Source organism: Pholis gunnellus (genome assembly GCF_910591455.1).
Source record: "Pholis gunnellus genome assembly, chromosome: 20".
In the NCBI taxonomy this organism is placed as follows: domain Eukaryota; kingdom Metazoa; phylum Chordata; class Actinopteri; order Perciformes; family Pholidae; genus Pholis; species Pholis gunnellus.
This window is the reverse complement of record NC_136547.1, coordinates 4,529,758-4,546,940: the sequence shown is the minus strand read 5'-3', so window position 1 is coordinate 4,546,940 and position 17,183 is coordinate 4,529,758. Positions and strand designations below refer to the sequence as shown.

The following is a 17,183-nucleotide window of genomic DNA, read 5'->3' as shown; positions in this document are numbered from 1 at the left end:
CAATAAATGAACGTGAAAGTCAATTATCTTAAGCTTTGTATCATCAGTATAGACAGCTTCTCACCTCTTACTTTTTCTCCTCTCATAAATATGCAGACCGGTGAGGAGCGCGCCCCCCCCCCGTGCACTTTCAAAGCTTTCAAACTGGGCTCGAGTATTTGAGGAGCTGCGGGTGATGTCTGGTGCCATGTGACACGGTGTGAGTGCATCTTATTTTAGAGTGAGAGGTTGAGATAAGGTGTTAAAAAGAGGGGAGGGAGAGGAATGCTGGAACGCTGTCCTTGTGAGCCTCCGATGCCGTCCAACCTCCCAGGTTCAATTCTTTGGACCCCCCCATGCTCCGTTTGTCCCGGTTCAGACCGTTTACTCTGATATATATTCCACTTCTAGCCTGTAATAGTCTGCCCTTTCCTTTTGACTGATCCTGCACTCTCTTGCTTCCCCTCTGTCTTCTCTCTCTCTCTCTCTCTCTCTCTCTCTCTCTCTCTCTCTCTCTCTCTCTCTCTCTCTCTCTCTCTCGCTGTGTGTCTCACACAGCAGTTTATTTAGCTGCCATGTTTACATTCCTGTTCAGTCAGCCTCTCCCAGGGGAGGATGACTGGATCTGAGCACTGTGACTGAGCCCCTCTCTCTCTCTCTCTCTCTCCCTCTCTCAAGTCAGTAACATGACGGAGACTTGTTGCACTGAGAGACATTTCATTTTTTTCAACAATGGAGGAGACCTTAATGTCCGTCTCTCAGCTGTCCATGGGTGGTCAAAGTAACGGAGACTATGGGCGGGGCCCCCGCGGGGAGGGCTAATTGGATGGAGCTAATAGGACGTCCTGAGCGCTCAGGTCCCCGGCCTCATCATTAGACTGACTGGCTCCTGTGGCCTCCGGGCAAGAGTGCTGTCTGCACACTCTAATGACCGCTGACTCACTCAGCGCGCAGCGCCGCCGCCACATTAGTCCTGCCCAGAATAGCGGCCAAATAAAGAGGGATGAGGGAGGGTTAGCCGGGACGTTAGGCGCCCCCCACAGTCCTAAGACATCACTCCGGGCCACGAGACCATTGGGCTGTGTTCAGTCCAGCTCCGTTCTCGCCCGTTAATGTGTTCACTTTAAGTCAGATTTAGCGCTATTTAATTCATTTTAGCATCAACTACAGCCACTTTCGTGATAATTGCTCTGCCAGTGTGGGATTGTTATGTCTTATAAGTGATGCTAAACACTACTGGTTCATACAGGAAACAATATTTAAGTGTCCATATAGAAAAATCAATAGCCACCTCAAGTTGATTTCATTTATTTGTTTTGGAAGCCGTCACGTTATTAATACTGTTCAAAGTTTTCATGACAAGCAACAACTTTCAAACACTGAACATGTGACAATAAGGACTGAGCTCATTTTTCTGTACGGATGAGTGTTGACTAGGGAGTTGTTTACCCGGTTGACATGGCTACATAAATCATCAACAGTGTGAATCAACTCTGATGAGACATAATTCAACCTACCCATGATGCAGTGAGGGTGGCGGTGTTGGTCGGAATGTCGGTGCTGTTTGTGCTGAGAGACATAGCCTTCAGCGTTTCCACACCGATGAGGAGGTACCATATTGTTTAAGGCTTTATGACTTCACAAGGAGCAATAATGAGACGGAATAATGAGCAGCTAACGTTGTTACGGCGAGTTGAGGTGCAAGAGTTTACCGGAACATTCCAGTATCCTGGGAAATATGTTTATTTACTTGAGTTAGATGAGAATAGTGATACCACTGTTATGTCTGTACAGTCAGTATGGAGCCACAAACTGCAGCAAGTTAGCTTAGCTTAGCATAAGGCGTAGAAACATGGGGAAAAACAGCCAGCGTGCCTCTGTTTGAAGGGGACAAAATCCACCAGCAACTCTAAAGCTCACTAATGAACAAATACTAGTTGTTGGCCTGACGCAGTGACTTCCTGTGTAGTCGTGACCAGGGGAGACTCGAGGAAATCACTACGCCCTGGCCAAGAAATAGTCCGGCGCATAGCTCCGGACTATTTTTAATAGGGATGTTACTCGACACATTAGGTTCCCTTTGGGCAGAGCCAGGCTAGCTGTTGTTTCCAGTCTTTATTCTCAGCTAAGCTAACTGGCTTCTAGCTCTAGCTCATTTTTTGTGTGTCGATTTTCTCATCTAACTCTCAGCAAGAACCCAAATAAGAATATTCCCAGAACTATAAAAGTATTTCTGTAAGTGCCTGAGCAAAAAAGACTTACTGAGCTCACTAAATGAAACAGAGTGTAACAATACAGCGCCCGGCTCAGCAGATAGCTACGGGTTAACCAGGCTGCAACACCCACATGATGGCAGGACAGAGGACTACTCTGTGTTCGACTGGCCGCGGGGGGTGGGAGGAAGCGAGTGAGAGGGAGGGATGGAGACAGGGAGAGTTTTGTACTGCTGTGCTTCCAATCAGAAGATAGCGCTGGATCTCCTCCGGCAACGCAGCTTCCCAATCTAACAAGTGTTTCGTGCACAGTGTAGGTGGGGAAATGCACTTTGTTCGAATGATGGACAGATTTTTTATAAAAAGGCAATTGATAATAAAAAAGGAAAGGCAGAGCGAGGAAAGAGAGAGCGAGGATCGATCGGCGAGGGATTTGGCACGGTGCGATTTCACCTTCTGTCAGGAGAGAGAGAGAAAGAGAAAGAGAGAGAGAGAGAGAAAGAAAGAAAGAAAGAAAGAGAGGGGGAGCGGGCGTGAAAGAGACACGGCCTGTCAAAGATCCACCGACTGAGTGCGGTATCAGCCAAAAATACTCCTCCTAACAAGTCAATATTGCGTATCGATTACTTCTGCTTATGCAACATCAACGCCTCAGTGTACGATTGTGGCGAAATCGCTGTGTGCGCGCAGAGGGGTTTGCACAGCGACCCAGGAGAAGTAAACTCTTCATGTGTGCCACGGGGGTCCTTAAATCACACCGCACAATGTGAACTAATGGCCTGGAAACTGGCTGAGGGAACTGTGCTCTCACGGGGCCGTGCATAGAGAGAGAGAGAGATGAGACGCCGGGAGGGAGTGCAAAGGAGGTGGGACCAGGCGGAGGGACACGGGCGTGTTAGGTGTTTGCAGGGTTCCGAGAAGGCCTCGGCCGCGGAAGTGACTCGGTGATGGGATGTTCTCTGTAATCGTAAATCGGGGGGAGATTCAACATCCGAGCTGATGTGGATGTCCAGTTAATGAGGACGAAACAAAGTGCTGGAGAGACACCTGTAGTCGTCGGTGTCCAATCCTTTCTCTCCTTCCCTTTTTCCTCCCGCTCTTAGTCCCACCATCAATTCCCCCCTCTCCCCCCCCCTCCTCTCCTAGAAACCCAGCGCATCACCATTCCCACCGGGCCTCTGATGCGAGCACGGAGACGGCCGCGCTTAATCGATAGTGCCAGGTTGCCAAGACAACCTTGATTTCCTGTCGCCGCTTTTGCCGAGCGCCGGTGATTGCGCTGGGTGTCCGTTGCACCTGCCGCCCTCTCCTCCTCCTCCTCCTCCTCCTCCTCCTCCTCCTCCTCCTCCTCCTCCTCCTCCTCCTCCTCCACTTCCAGCGTCTCATCAAGCGCTCCTCTTCCCTCCCTCCTTCCCTCCCTCCCTCACGTCATATAGCCACCATAGACAAAAGAGGCAGACGGACATACAAAGGCAAAACGGATTAGACCCAAGAGGTTGGGTTGGAACAATCAAAACACAGTGTTGCGCGTGAGGCCACATGTATACACACATACACAGACACACACACACACACACACACACACACACACACACGCTTAAACAAACACACATGCCCTGTCATCCTTAACAAAAGCGAGCTGTGACAGTTATCATATCTACCTTGGAGGGTGATGTCATTGCACCTGGGTGGGGAGCATCTCTCATACACACACACACACACACACACACACACACACACACACACACACCCGTCGCCTCTCTCTCCTCCAGGAGGGGTTGGCACCTCCTGTTTTTTTTTTTCTTTGGTTTTTTTTTCATTAATGGAGAGCTCATTAATCGTGGCTGATAACGAGGACGTGGGACAGGGACATGATTAAGGGGCTCTCTCTCCTTTAGCCGGGCGCCCTTGGGGATAAACAGCCCAGGGTTTTATGTGTGTGTGTGTGTGTGTGTGTGTGTGTTTCTGTGTGGGCCGCATGTTAAAACAGGTAAAGGACACACCGAGCTCTATCTCTAGGACATCTGTGGGATAGGATACGACACATGTTTTCACTTTCCAGCGATTGTAGCCACGGCCCGTTTTAGTTGCTGAGAATTTCCCAGTCTGCGCATTAATCCATCTCCCCTTAACGATCTACGTTTGTCTTTATGAGGACTCCCCTAAGGCTACACAGTTTAATGCTGAGGGAGATGGATTGAGGACTCGGAGAGAGGAAGTTTAAAACAAATCTCTGGAGTCTTTTCTCCCTACTTCTGCAGAATGTGAGGCTGGGGACTCTACCTCTCATAACTGGGAATAGAGAGATATTCTCTTCTAATCAAAGTCTGTGCTTTGGAAGGAGCCTTTATTTGGTGCATTATCTAGTAATTTGTCAATTCAGTAGTGCGTCAGGCTGAAATGGCGTCGCATTAGTTGCTAGAGTGAACAATACGTACGCCAGACTGGGACTAATTTCTCAGTGTCGCGCATGCTGTGGACTATGAAATTGTTGATTGTTAAGTTAAGAGAGTAATTTGACTTCCTATTTGCTAGCATTGTGCTTTGTGCGCTCTATGCGTTTGTGTGCATGTTTGGCTCCTTTCAGTTTGGGTCCAAATTGATCTTCAGAGTCACATCTACAAAGCTCTGGAAACACACACATCCATCGACATGAACAAATGCCACACACACAGTACCAGCCGGCTGCCAGCCGTCCAACACACGGGACAGGTGGCCGTACTTAAGGGCAAATTTGCAATTGACACATTTTGATACTATTAATGATTCTCCAAGAAGTTTAAGAGTCTGGCGATACGATACGTATCACGATACAGAGGTTATGATTCAATATATCGCAATCGCTACTGTTTTAAATCTAATTTTAGGGCAACTGTCACAGTCAAGAAAATACCGTCATGTTCATAAAATCTGTGGAAAAACATGGATATAACTCAATAACAAATCAAAACCGTGTTCTTGAGAATCAATACAGCAAACAAGATAATATTGCAATACTCGATATTTTCCTACGTCTCTGCTATACAATTACACCACGTCTACTAAGGTGCAGTTGTCTATTTTGTCGAATCACCACAACAAACTAAACATCAGTAAAGTACACGAATGCCACACAGAGGCACATTCCTTCCTGCAAACCTGCATGTTTTGGTCGAGCAAACAAGTGTTACACAATACCGGGAATAAGGTTAGTTCAGGCTGTGAAGCAGAAAAAAAAAAAAGAGCTGCAGATGACTAACTAGGTGGTATGGTAATATGTTTCTCTCCCAGAGCTGACAAATGTAATGTAACTGATCCACAAACACAACAGGATGTCATGACGTCTCAGCCGGAGAGCGCAGAGCAGAGATCAGTGCGCATGCATGAGGGCTTTTGTAGTACAGCAATCGCTTAGTCTTACACACACATTAAATCCAATCTGTCTGGACCGGGACCCTAATCCCCTCTCCACGGCCATGGAGACGAGCAGACAGTAATCCTCCATATTTGTGTATTAATAGCCAGAGTCTCAGAGGGGGCCCCTCTATATATATATTGTGATGTATGTTTTATTAGTTGGTTAATCTGCTTGTCGATCAGAGGTCCTGGTCCATTTAAACCTGGGTTTTAATGAAAACACGACCAGCCCTGCCTGAGGGATAAGCTCCCCAAGGACAAGTGGGAAAGAGCGTGGCTGGTTTCAATAGACTCGTCACCAACAGTAAACAGCTTTACATCAGTGCTATCTGTCACAGGGCAATACAATTATTAGGTGGAATTCAGCCCCGGGCCTTTTTCCAAAGAAGAGGGCTAGATAAAGCCTGACCCAAATACAAGCCTGCTACTTTCTTACCATAATGCACGCTTCAATCAGCCCTGATGTTATTCCTGAGGGTGTACTTTAGAGTCGTTGTCCCCGTCCCGCGGAGGACTTGACCCCTCAAGACGCTCAGGTGGAAAGAATTTGGCTAAAATGCGCAAGGGTGACGGGGAGAGCGCGGGGATGAGATTCCTTCGCATTGGGGATCGTCTGCTCACCTCTCCGCCCGTCTAGACGCTGTGTCACCGCCACGCCCCGCCGGACGTCTGTCCTGATTCAGAGATTTATCAGACAGCCGTTCGATTAGAAGGTCACTGCTGTAAATTAGCAGGCGAGTCAGGGGATGACGGAGGCGGGCTGGACAGGAGGGCCATTACCAGTCTAAGGGACACTGCCCCCCCCCCCCCCACCCACCGCTTACCAATGGCCTCACATTGCCGACGCCTGCAATCACTTCATTTCAACTCCAATTTATACGATTCTCTCTTTTAAGATATTTGCCTCTAACCCAGAGGAATGTGGCGTCGGTGTGCGTGCAGGCCCAGTTTTACGGTAGGCATCAATCAAAGGGACTTCCGCTGGATAAACAAACAAACAGCTTTTTAAACATCTGGTCGGGAGAGATAGACAGAGGCACCCTGGGGAGATGTGTGGTTTTCCTCTGAGATCTGTTGATTGGGAGGAAGCGGGGAGGGAAGGGCAGAAAATGAAGAGAGAGAAGAAAAAAAAAGGAGAGGAAGAGCCAGGGAGAGACAGTTCACACTCGGGTCAGAATTCAGGTGGAGGCCGGGAATGCACTCCCAAACCACGCTCAACACACTGAGCCACACAGAGAAAACCACGGCCTTTAAATGCATTGCAGCCGGACCATGTGACTCTCACGGGGTAGTCTCATGGGAGCATCCCCCCCCCCCCCACACACACCGCTGAACAACCCTGATGGACTAGAACAACAGGAAGTCAGCCTGGCTTGTAACATCACACCACACCGCACCTACAGATAGCTGCTCCCTATTTTACGCGCAGCCCCGGCCTTCCCTCGGCATTCATGTGCCGCATCGGCGGACGCCATTCATCAGTCGCCCGCGGTCGAAGGCGAAGTTTTAATCTCTCTGAGAGTGTGCTGCGCGGGGCAGAGGAAAATCGGTGGCACGGCGCCCGCTGCTGCTGCTGGCGTGGACCGGCCGAGCGAGACGCGGCGCGGCCTGGCGCTGACACAAGGAGAGGCCGAGGCTGGCAGGGGGCGGGCCTTTCAGAGAGTGAATAGCCCTTGTTTATCTAGGCCCCTCTGGGAAGTCAGGACACTGCGGTGAATAGGAGCCAGTTAGCAGCGATGGCATAATAAGACCAGGGGGAGGATGGAGGGGGGAGGAGGACGGGAGGGGGGGGGGTGATCATTGAAATTCAACGCAGGACACTGTCAAGACAAACCACCCTTGCCAGCTGTGGCGGCAACTCAATGGAGCAAGGGAGAGCTTTTTCTATGGCTGAGGTTTTTGGGACAACTCAACGTTAGGTGAGCAACAGGATCGTGATTGTTTTCCCTTCGTCTAAAACACCAGATAAGAGGAGTCTTTCAGAAGATTGGGCAACTGTTTTGCTAAAGCTGAACAAAAGAGGCACAGACGCAGGCGGATGAATGTCATGAACTTCCTCATGAGAGCGACACTGACACTCCTTTAGGTCTATGTGTGATACTGAGTCCAGGAACTCCTTGCTCTTTATGTGCAACTCAGAGGTGACTGTGTTAGCGTTCTTCTGTCCCGGTGGTATAAGGTGCTCTGCAGGAAGAAACTGGCTCACCCTTAAATGCACAGAGCCAAATCTTTTTAATGTGTCTGAAAAGAGACGCTGTTTTTCTTTGCCCTCTGTGTGCGATTCGCTTCCCAGGCTTTCATGTTTGTGGTCTCTGCAGCCCCTGATGAGGAGCCTTAAATAGGCTGCCACAGGTGCTGGGTGGAGGGGGGGGGGGGGGGCTAGGTGGCCTGGATGGGAGCAGGATCGCAGGAAGCCTCTTGTTTTCACAGAGATAAAGGGCTTTCAGGTTGCATCCTGGGCCGTAATCTCTCGCACACTTCCTGGTTTTGTTCCCGGTGAGGCCGAGAGAAGACGACAGACTAACCTTCGCCCCGAGAGGCTGATCGATAGCTTCTGATGAGACAGGATGTGTGTCTGCCGTCGGCGTGGATTTGAAGAGCTCAAAATGACAAAGAGACGGTTTGGTTCTGAGCCGTGTTCATTAACGGTCTGATTTATGGGTTCATTTATTCCGAGTGCTGGTTCATTACTGACGATGATTATAAAAGTGTGCGTATAATTTCTTTCCTGACCTCTTCATTTGCTTTTAGGGCACAATTAAGGTTGTTCCAAACTCTTACACCCTAATTACAGAAAAGATAACGCTCCCTTCCTTCAAATTCAACTTCCTCCTTAACCAGTCACTTAGAGCTGGCCTTGTGTTCAGAAAGATCCATTTACGGGAAATTTGCATGAAAGCGCTTTATTGAAAAGTTGGCATTAAAGAGAACTTCACAAGTACGGGCGACGCGTTCGCACATTTACTCCGAAAAAAAAGCCGCTCACATTCCTCCCCTTTGTCTCTGCTGCTCTCACGCATTCTCTCGCTCGCTCTATTCTGAACATGTCCTTCTTGAGAAGGCCGGCATTTGACCGTGAGCCACACCCTGTTCTCCTGCCAGAGGAAACTTTCAATCTCGGCCTCTCTCCCTCGCTCTGGCTCTCTCTCGTACTTTTTGTCAGGTGTTATTTATGAGTATGCCGTATAGCTGAATCGCTGCATGCCTACAGCACCTGCTGGTGTTGGAGAATCAGAGCCAAGGCAGCTGCCAGAGTGGGAGAGAGAGAGAGAGAGAGAGGAAGAGAGAGAGAGAGAGAGAGAGAGAGACCACAAACAGGGAAGAATACACAGGGCTCCAGAAGGAGTCAAAGAGCGAGAGACGTCATGAGAAAGAGAGACTTTAACAAAAGGACCTGATGTTGAGGAGAATAGCGTGCTGGCAGCTAACGGGACAGACAACTAATGATGTTGCTGTGTTGATCAGAACAGTGGGACAAAACAAACAAACAAGTGCTGAGCAAGCACTAATTGATAGTGTCGTGCAACCCCAAACGTGATCAATTAAAGGCAGCGCTTCCATTGACCCGCGGGCAGAAGCGCCGGGCGGCGGCGTAACGAGAGAGGGGAGGGTCCTGTCAGCGCGAGCAGGGAGACAGATGTATGGCCGCCTGGCTACGGGGTGATGGGGGTGTCTACTCCCTTCACTACACACACATGACACCCACGCGTGTGTTTGTGTCACGTGCTCGGGGGGGAGGCCACGGTGTGTTTTGACTGTAAACACCTGGACGCTCGTAGCGGTGAGCTGAGCCAGCACAGGTTGGCTGAGACGGGTCAAAGGTCACTGGCTTGATTCCAGTTCCCAGAGACATAAAGACCCAGTGTAAAACTAAAAAAACAACAACTATATACTTTGCTCCAAAGCTCATGGCCACAGGTGAGGGTCAGAGCGTACATGGACCGGTAGATTTAAAGAGCAGAAACACAGATCTAGCTGCACCGTACAGGACATCAAATCCAAAAGGTTGAATGTGAGACTAACTTTGTGTTTCGGCAATATGTCAGATTAGTAGAAAGAACAGCGGCACTGCAGGTGCTAGAAGTGACAAACATATGGAGTGTTTATAAAGAGGTATTTGTCAAACTGAGCCAGCCCTGTTGAGTCTCTTAAAAGGAGGAACTTCATGAAACAGCACCCAAACGTTAAGAAAAACACAACTGACCTTACAGAGTGAGGTAAAACAGCACATTTCTGAGGTTACCCTCAGTGCAGAATGTAGAAAACTACTATTTCTCTTTGTGTTGCTCTGTTCAACCCCTTTAAAGACGTTGTAAATTCAGTCCAGGCTGCTTTTAAGGTTATTCCGTGTATTTTTCATTCACAAAGACACACTGTATCTCTTCTCCTATAACAGTCAATGAGTGTGTCTGGGCTTTGCTGCCTGCTCCGGTTAGGTCACACTAGCGGGGTCATGGGGAGCCCAACAAAACACTCATGAGTTAAATGGGGCGATGCGGACGCTCTATGCCTCCCTCTTCTACTGCCCTCCCCTCTGTTCTCCGGCTGGCCATTCTCCCCTCATTAATCCTGTGTGGATGTTTATCCATGTTGACATTCAACATAGCAGCCGGCCATCTCTCTGACTAACAAACAAGGTGACTAAGGCGTTTTTTTTTCTTCTTCTGTAGGAGCTGTCACAGGTCTAGCCTAGCCTATAGCCAGCTCAATGCACCGACTCAGTCACGTCACAGTCGGGCTGTGCAACTGGAATCAGTATGCGAGTATGAATGTGTACCCCCTCAGGAGGGCCATTATCAGTTCTGTGTGCTACGGAGAGGAAAATCAATATGGTCATCATAACGGGCTGGCAGAGAGCCAGCCACTAGGCTGTGTTCAAAGCACAGTACATGGCGGCGGATTACTCCTCATCTGATGTCATCTCATTTCATCCCTGTAGACGGGAGACACTGAGGGACTGTGGTAAGGTCAAGCACACTTAAAATGGACGAGACATCCAACATCCATGTGAAAAAAAGGCAATAAACTGACAGTCAGGTGGTCTGAAGTGAAGCTACAGCAGAGGTTAGCCCCGATGAGTTTTAGCCATAAACACAAGCTGGCGTAAGAGCCCCTCACCGGGCCCGCCTTCTGCCTATTGTGTCAGTCCAGTCTTTTTCATTAACCGCTCCACTGAGGACCACAAGGGAGGGGATAGATGGGCGGGAAGGGGAAGGAGGAGGAGGTGGTGGCGAGGGTGGCGGGTGGGGGTCTGCAGACGGACCCAAAGGGACCCGCCGTGGACCTGAAGAGAAGCCACCGAATACGTGATTAAAAACACACATCAGCAGGTGGCGTTGGGCTATGCCATGCACAATATTTACCTCCGCCAGGACAGCAATTTAGAGGTAATCTCTCCCTCAAGTATACACACTGCTGGAGAATATTACCTCCCCCCCATCCCCCTCTCACTCACCCACACTTGTGGAGAGGGGCTGAGAAGGCGGGAGAGACCAAGGGGGGGGGAGCAAGGGACGGTTAATGTGAAAGAAAGGGTTATAAGAAAAGAAGGAGAGTTTGTGAGGTTGAAGTCATCTTGCGAACGCACCTGTCTGCCCATGACTCACTGCTCTGGAGTCTGGAGGGGAGGCTTTTCTGCCCAGTTGGCTTACATGATACACTTAGCTGAGCTCTCCTCCCTACATTGCACGGCAACAAATACTCGCCTCCACCACTTTCAGTGTCAGTATCAGTACGCTGGGGTCAAGGCTGTCGGAGCGGTTGCAGACCAACCCGACTCTCACTCGGTTCTGGTTCCTGCGGTGCCTAAATGATCTTCAACGCGGGCGAGAGGCAGCCCAGGCTGCTCTTCTTGGAGGGGGGGGGCATTTTGCACCAGAGCGACGGTTGTGTTTTTGTACAGTTCACTGAGCTCCCACCGCCTCGTCCCACCCCCTATGCTCAATATTTGTGTCCTTTCAGGGAGAGTGTTGGACAATCTGGCTGTGTCAGTTAGGGAGCCTCCGAGGCACGCCGCCCCCGCCACATTGTCCTGTCGTGCAGATGGACCCCCTCATGGCCCATCATTGCAGGGGGATTTGGGGGAAACTCCTGCCGGCTGTGCCAAATTAAGCCTTCACTCTGACATTAAAAATAGCACACTGGTATAGCACGTCGCCACTTCAGAATACACGGCGCGCGAAATGCCACGGGGGGATGCGTCGGCGTTAACGTTAAAGCGACCAACCGTGACACGGGCGTAAGCTGCGCTTCCGAGGCAAAAAAATGTCAAACAGGGGGCTGCGAAGCAGGCTCTTGAGGGCCCGGAGGGCTGCGTGAGAGAGGGATTTGATGAATTCTGCGAACGTTCCGCGGATTCCTCCCTCGCGGGGACCTTTGGGAAAAGAATGGGTCATATGCAAATGGCATGCACAGTATGGAGGAGAAGTTTCCCACAAGCCGAGTGTGAAAAGGGCTCTCCCTCCCCATGCCGGGCCCGCTGAATGGGCCTTTTCTTCTGCCGCTGAAAGTGTATGAGGTAGAGCAGGCAAGCTGCAAAGGTAACTAGGCTCTTTCTCCTCGGGCTTTCTCACTAAAGCCCGAACACACAATGGTTCATTTAAGCATTCAGCCACGCAAACCCCAATAAAGCACATCCAAGCGCAGTTAAGGGGGTTACTGAAACTGACTCTGGGTTTAAAACTCCTGCTTTACGGAGGGAGAGCACCTTTTTTATGGGCTAACGCTCTCAGCCTCCATGGGAGCAGCTAATCATTAAGCCGCCTTAACAGAGGTGGGAGTGTGGTCGTACATCACATCATTTTAATTCTGCCGAATGGTCAGATGAGGACGGGCCGTTCCCACCCGGATGGACATGTTGAGGGATGAAGTTTAACCACAAACACAACTCTTTCACAACTTTTTCCCCTAGATGATTAACAAAAAACAGACAAGTAAAAAGTTGGGATCTTTACCTGCATGGATTAATTTAGGGGTTTAATTAAGTGCAAAACATACTCCTACAGTCTGGACCCTAGAATCCATACAGATAGCTGCCATGCATGTCATGCTTTTCATCTGCCACAGCTCCTCAGATGTCACCTGTTCTCTAGTCACCTCAGTCACTCCTAACCCCCCCCCCCCCCCCCCCCCCCCCCGGCTCCACAGGGAACATGGAGCCCACGGTTTAAGGGGTCAGGGAGGAGTGGACAGAGAGTCGGAGGGGAGCGGAGGAAAAGCTGCAACTCCAATGCCCCCTCTCTTCCTCCTCCTCTCTCCCCTTTTCACTGAACAGACTTTAACACAAACACAATTGGACATGCTGGAAGCCTCACAATGGCACAGGGGGGGGAAAGTGAAGTCATACTCTAGGCACGCATGGGTGCCTAGGTCAGGGGGCAATCAACAGCACCCCTGGCTACTGTGTCTTAACCCCCCGAAATAAAGGACAAGCTCTGGGAAGGGAGGAGGGAGAGGGGGAGAGACGGGGGAGAGGGAGTTGAGGCGGGGGTAGGGGGACGGGGGTTCTCTTCTTACTTGGCACTTTTAAATGAAGCTGCCGAGGAAGTCGGTGAAAAGCAGCGAGGTAAATGAAAAATGTCCTCCTCCGCTAAACTCTTCGCACAACAGGGGTGGACCTTTTAAATGTAAACAGATGTCTTTAAAAACACCGAAGTGGCATGTGGAGCCACGGGGCCAATCCCCACCTCCTCGGGAGCCTCCGCTGTGGCCCGAAAGCACGGCTCGTTTCACCTCACAAACTGGAGCTAAACCATTGTGTTGTTTTATTTTTCTCACAGAAATATACAGCATGTGGTTGTATTCAATAGTTTCGAGACAGGGTGTAAGAGTCCGGGGGCACTAAGTGTAGTTTAAGTGTAGTTTTACCAGGCCAATAAACATGTTCTTCAACATCACATGAGTTGTTGCCAAGCGCCAAGCCCACAACCTCATTTTCCCTATTTGACGGATGATTCATCAAGGTGCAAGTGTGTGTGTGAGAACGCCTCAGAAATATATATACATGGAGAGAAGAAGAGACAAATGACCCGTGTGATATTGTCAAATAAACAGAAGTCCTTGCTACCTGTATGCACACACTCATTTCAAGCAGTCTCGGTAACACCGCTCCGAAAAGCATCATCCCCCAGCTCCCGAGCGCGGTTGCAAAGCCGTCCTGTTTATTTTTGCAAAGAATGTTAACACCGAGCGCATTCCTCTATTCCCAAATTGCTGTGTTAAATTACCGTTGCAGGGAACGGCTGCTATTCCTTAGGGGAGCAGGCTGGGGAGAAGCGACAAAGGAAGCTGTAGTATCCCGCCGATTGCAAACACCTGTCGTCCTGCGGGCTGTTAACACCTCTCTGTTTACAGCGGGGAATGGGGCTCACCTTGATCTCCCCCCCCCCCTGCTCGCCGGGGACCTGGCAAAGCCTCTGACCATAACAAGCTGGGAACAACTTGAGGGCTTGTTTAATTATAAAAGCCTGAGCAACGGCTATTGAAACTATTTTGCATTATGTAGTAAAGTTAGTAGCCATTAATGCTTGGTTTCAGCAAAGACAACAGCCCATATCTAAATCAAGTCATTGTGACAAAAACCACGAGGTATGATAATATGCAACACCAGCCTTCAATCTAACTATACTGAGGAATTCCCTTCAGAAAAAGCAGAGATGTTGATTTACATGACAGATCTGCAGTCTTGTCAGGAGGAGGCAGGAAGTGAGGACTTAAAAGCAGACCCTGGTGGCTCTTTGAAGAAAATGCAAATGAGGCAAAGTAACAGGGAACACATCTGTTTGGTTTAGGATGAGACTTTAAATGACAATAGGACTGTCATTATTTAATAAAACCATGCTTAGTTAAAGGGAAAACGCAACAAATGAAAGGTAGATCAAAAAAATAAAAATAAACTCTCCAGAGTAAATAAGACTCCCATTCTTTCTCCCACGAGGAGAAAAACCCACACCTAGCCAGCAGGACCGTTATTTAAGGTGTGTCCACACCTTGCACGCATTAAACTGCACAAACGCTCCGGGGAGGGAATGCATATGAACACACCCCATAAAGAAACGAGATGAAAGTGGAAAACACCGACAGCACCCGTCGAAAACAAAAACAACAACAATAACAACAACACGCCACTCTTCACAGCTCTCCTCGGGTATCCACAGAAAATTCACACCACCAGCAACCCCGCGCGAGGAAACACCGTTTGGTCGCCTGTACCGTCACGAATGAGCGTCGTTAGCGCCGCAGAAAGTAGCGGCTACTAAGCGAGTCCGTCCGCGGTGGCTACATGTTTGTTTTCACCAAATGAACGGGGAATTTGGTGCGTTAGCCCAGTTCCTTAAAGCTACACTGGGTGGCACAACACATGAGCACGACTAGTTGATGGACAACAGTCAGAGCCGCAACAAGGGAAAAAAAGAAGAATAAAATAATTCAAAATAGAAAGGACCGTGGTTCAATTGTCGCTCTGCGGATTCACAACAGCCCCCAACGTAAATACACGGGGGGGACGGGACGTTAACAACTCGAAAAAGTATTTTGGCATTCAGCTAAATGAACACGTAGGTGGCTAAGAGACGCGAGAGATTTCTAGTGACAAAGTATCCTTAAAGAGAGCCCAATAGGCTACTTTGTAACCACATGAACACTATTTCGACACCGCAATAAGGATGGTGAAAACCCCGTTGAGCTTCGCATACGGAAACGCAGATAATGTATCCAGTTGTATTGTATAGCACACAGGGTGTATTGAAATAAGCAAGAAAGAAAACGGAGTGTGTTTAAAGCCCCCCACCCCCACCCCTCGGGTCGTACAAGAATTAGGATTCCCAGCTCGCGACTACAGAGAGGATCCGCTGTCCTTATATGGGCTGCGCTCGCCCTGCTCACACAAACAGCGCGTGAGATATCCCTCGTTCTCCGGAACCTCTCGTTACCCCAACCGTGGTTCTCCTGCTGAGCTTCCTTTCTATCGTTACTTCACTACCGAACACCGGTGTTTAAAACATCAAACATGAACGACGTGAGCCGCCCACAACTAAAAACACTGCAATAAGTTGGAGGATGAAGAAATAGAGAGCTGTCTTAAAAGCGTGCTTTAACACAACAACACGCTTTTCTTCTCTTCTTTTTCTGCCATTAATACATCAATGGTGTTGTCGATGATATGGACCTAATTAGAAGCGCACAGCGGGCAGGGTTCAATCGGGTACAAAATTGCGTTTTGTCCGCCCGTGCGGTGCAGCAACAGTGTCCTGTCGCTACCTGCTACGAGTGAGCGAAAGAAAGAAAGAACCAAACAGTTGCGTTCACTCTGCTTCAAACACATTCAAGATGACCACGACGTGTTTGACAAAAGCAAAGCTACATATAATGGGTTTTTTTCAGCCCAAACTGTAAAAAAGACAACCCGTCTGTCGAGGTCCGCAATAACAATCAGTTAGCCCGTTTCCCCACAGAAACAGGTCCGAGTTCAGCAGTGGGCTAAAAAAACTCGACAGAATGAAACAAAATCAATGAACACAGAGTCTGTAAGGCGGGTAAAAGTGTGTTTAAAACGAGTAAAGAAGTATTTAAGTGCAGACAAAAGCTGGTCCGCTCATAACAGGGTGAGGTGCGTATAACGGTCTCCAGTGCAGCGGACCGCTAGGCGGAGGGAGAGACGCGACCCAGGTATAACGGTACACCACATAGGGCTGTAATACAGCGCTCACTTGCTACTTCCCAGCACTTTCAGTCACTAAAAAACCGGACTGGTGGGCTGCCAAACTTTTCGCCGAAATTACCGGGAGACGGAGCAGCCTCCACACCGTTCCCCCGAAAGAAAAGCTCCGCGTCGGAAGTCGCTCAACTCACCGTTGTTCCTCCTCGGGTTCGCCTGCTTTCTGCGCTTACACCTGGGGCCATCCGCCATGATCCTTTCGCTGTGTCTAAATGCTGCCGGAGAGTCACCTCCTCTCTCACCCCCTCTCCCCCCCCACCACCTCCCTCCTCTTCCCTCCCTCCCCTTCACCTCCCCTTCTCCGCACCTGGTTTACGACACTCAGCTTTACGACATCACCTTCCCGCACCTCCCCGACCCACGCTGCCAATACCGTTTCATGGTGTGTACTGGAAGTGAGAGGGATGAGTTCACGCGCGCCGTACCTGCCCTGCCTTTTACTGGTGTGTCATGTGCTAAAAACACGAGCTCTCTGTCTTGTTATAGTAGTAAGTAAAAAGGTATAGGTCTATAGGTGATAGTGGTTAGTTGGTATTTATGATAGTTTGCATTAATTATAACACGAAAATAATACCTACTGTCTCTCTTTTATAAATATTTTTTTTGTTTGTTTTGTAAAAAAAAAAAAAAGATGTGCTGTATTTTACAATTTATCACTTTATTTATCTTACACACACACACACACACACACACTCACACACATACTGTACGTAATTGGTTGAAGATTAATTATTCCGTGACATAATCACTGCACATTATCTTATTATAAGCACCTTCAAGTACAGTATGTCATTTTGCTACCCAGCTTTGACCTACGACCTGTTGTTTACATCGTGTGTGTGTGCGCGCGCTTGTGTAGCACAGTAGGTTAGAAACGCAGC

At 49.2% G+C, this 17,183-nt stretch overlaps 1 protein-coding gene across 1 annotated transcript in view; it reads right to left on the bottom strand.

The window, feature by feature from the left end:
• The window catches only part of zeb1b (zinc finger E-box binding homeobox 1b), a 47,123-nt gene extending 30,591 nt beyond the window's left edge, over positions 1-16,532 (bottom strand). The window contains exon 1 of the mRNA XM_079181119.1: positions 16,437-16,532. Coding sequence (XP_079037245.1) covers positions 16,437-16,494 — 58 coding nt within the window. The 5' untranslated portion in view covers positions 16,495-16,532. The remainder of the gene's footprint in view (positions 1-16,436) is intronic.
• Between the last annotated feature and the right edge of the window lie 651 nt (positions 16,533-17,183).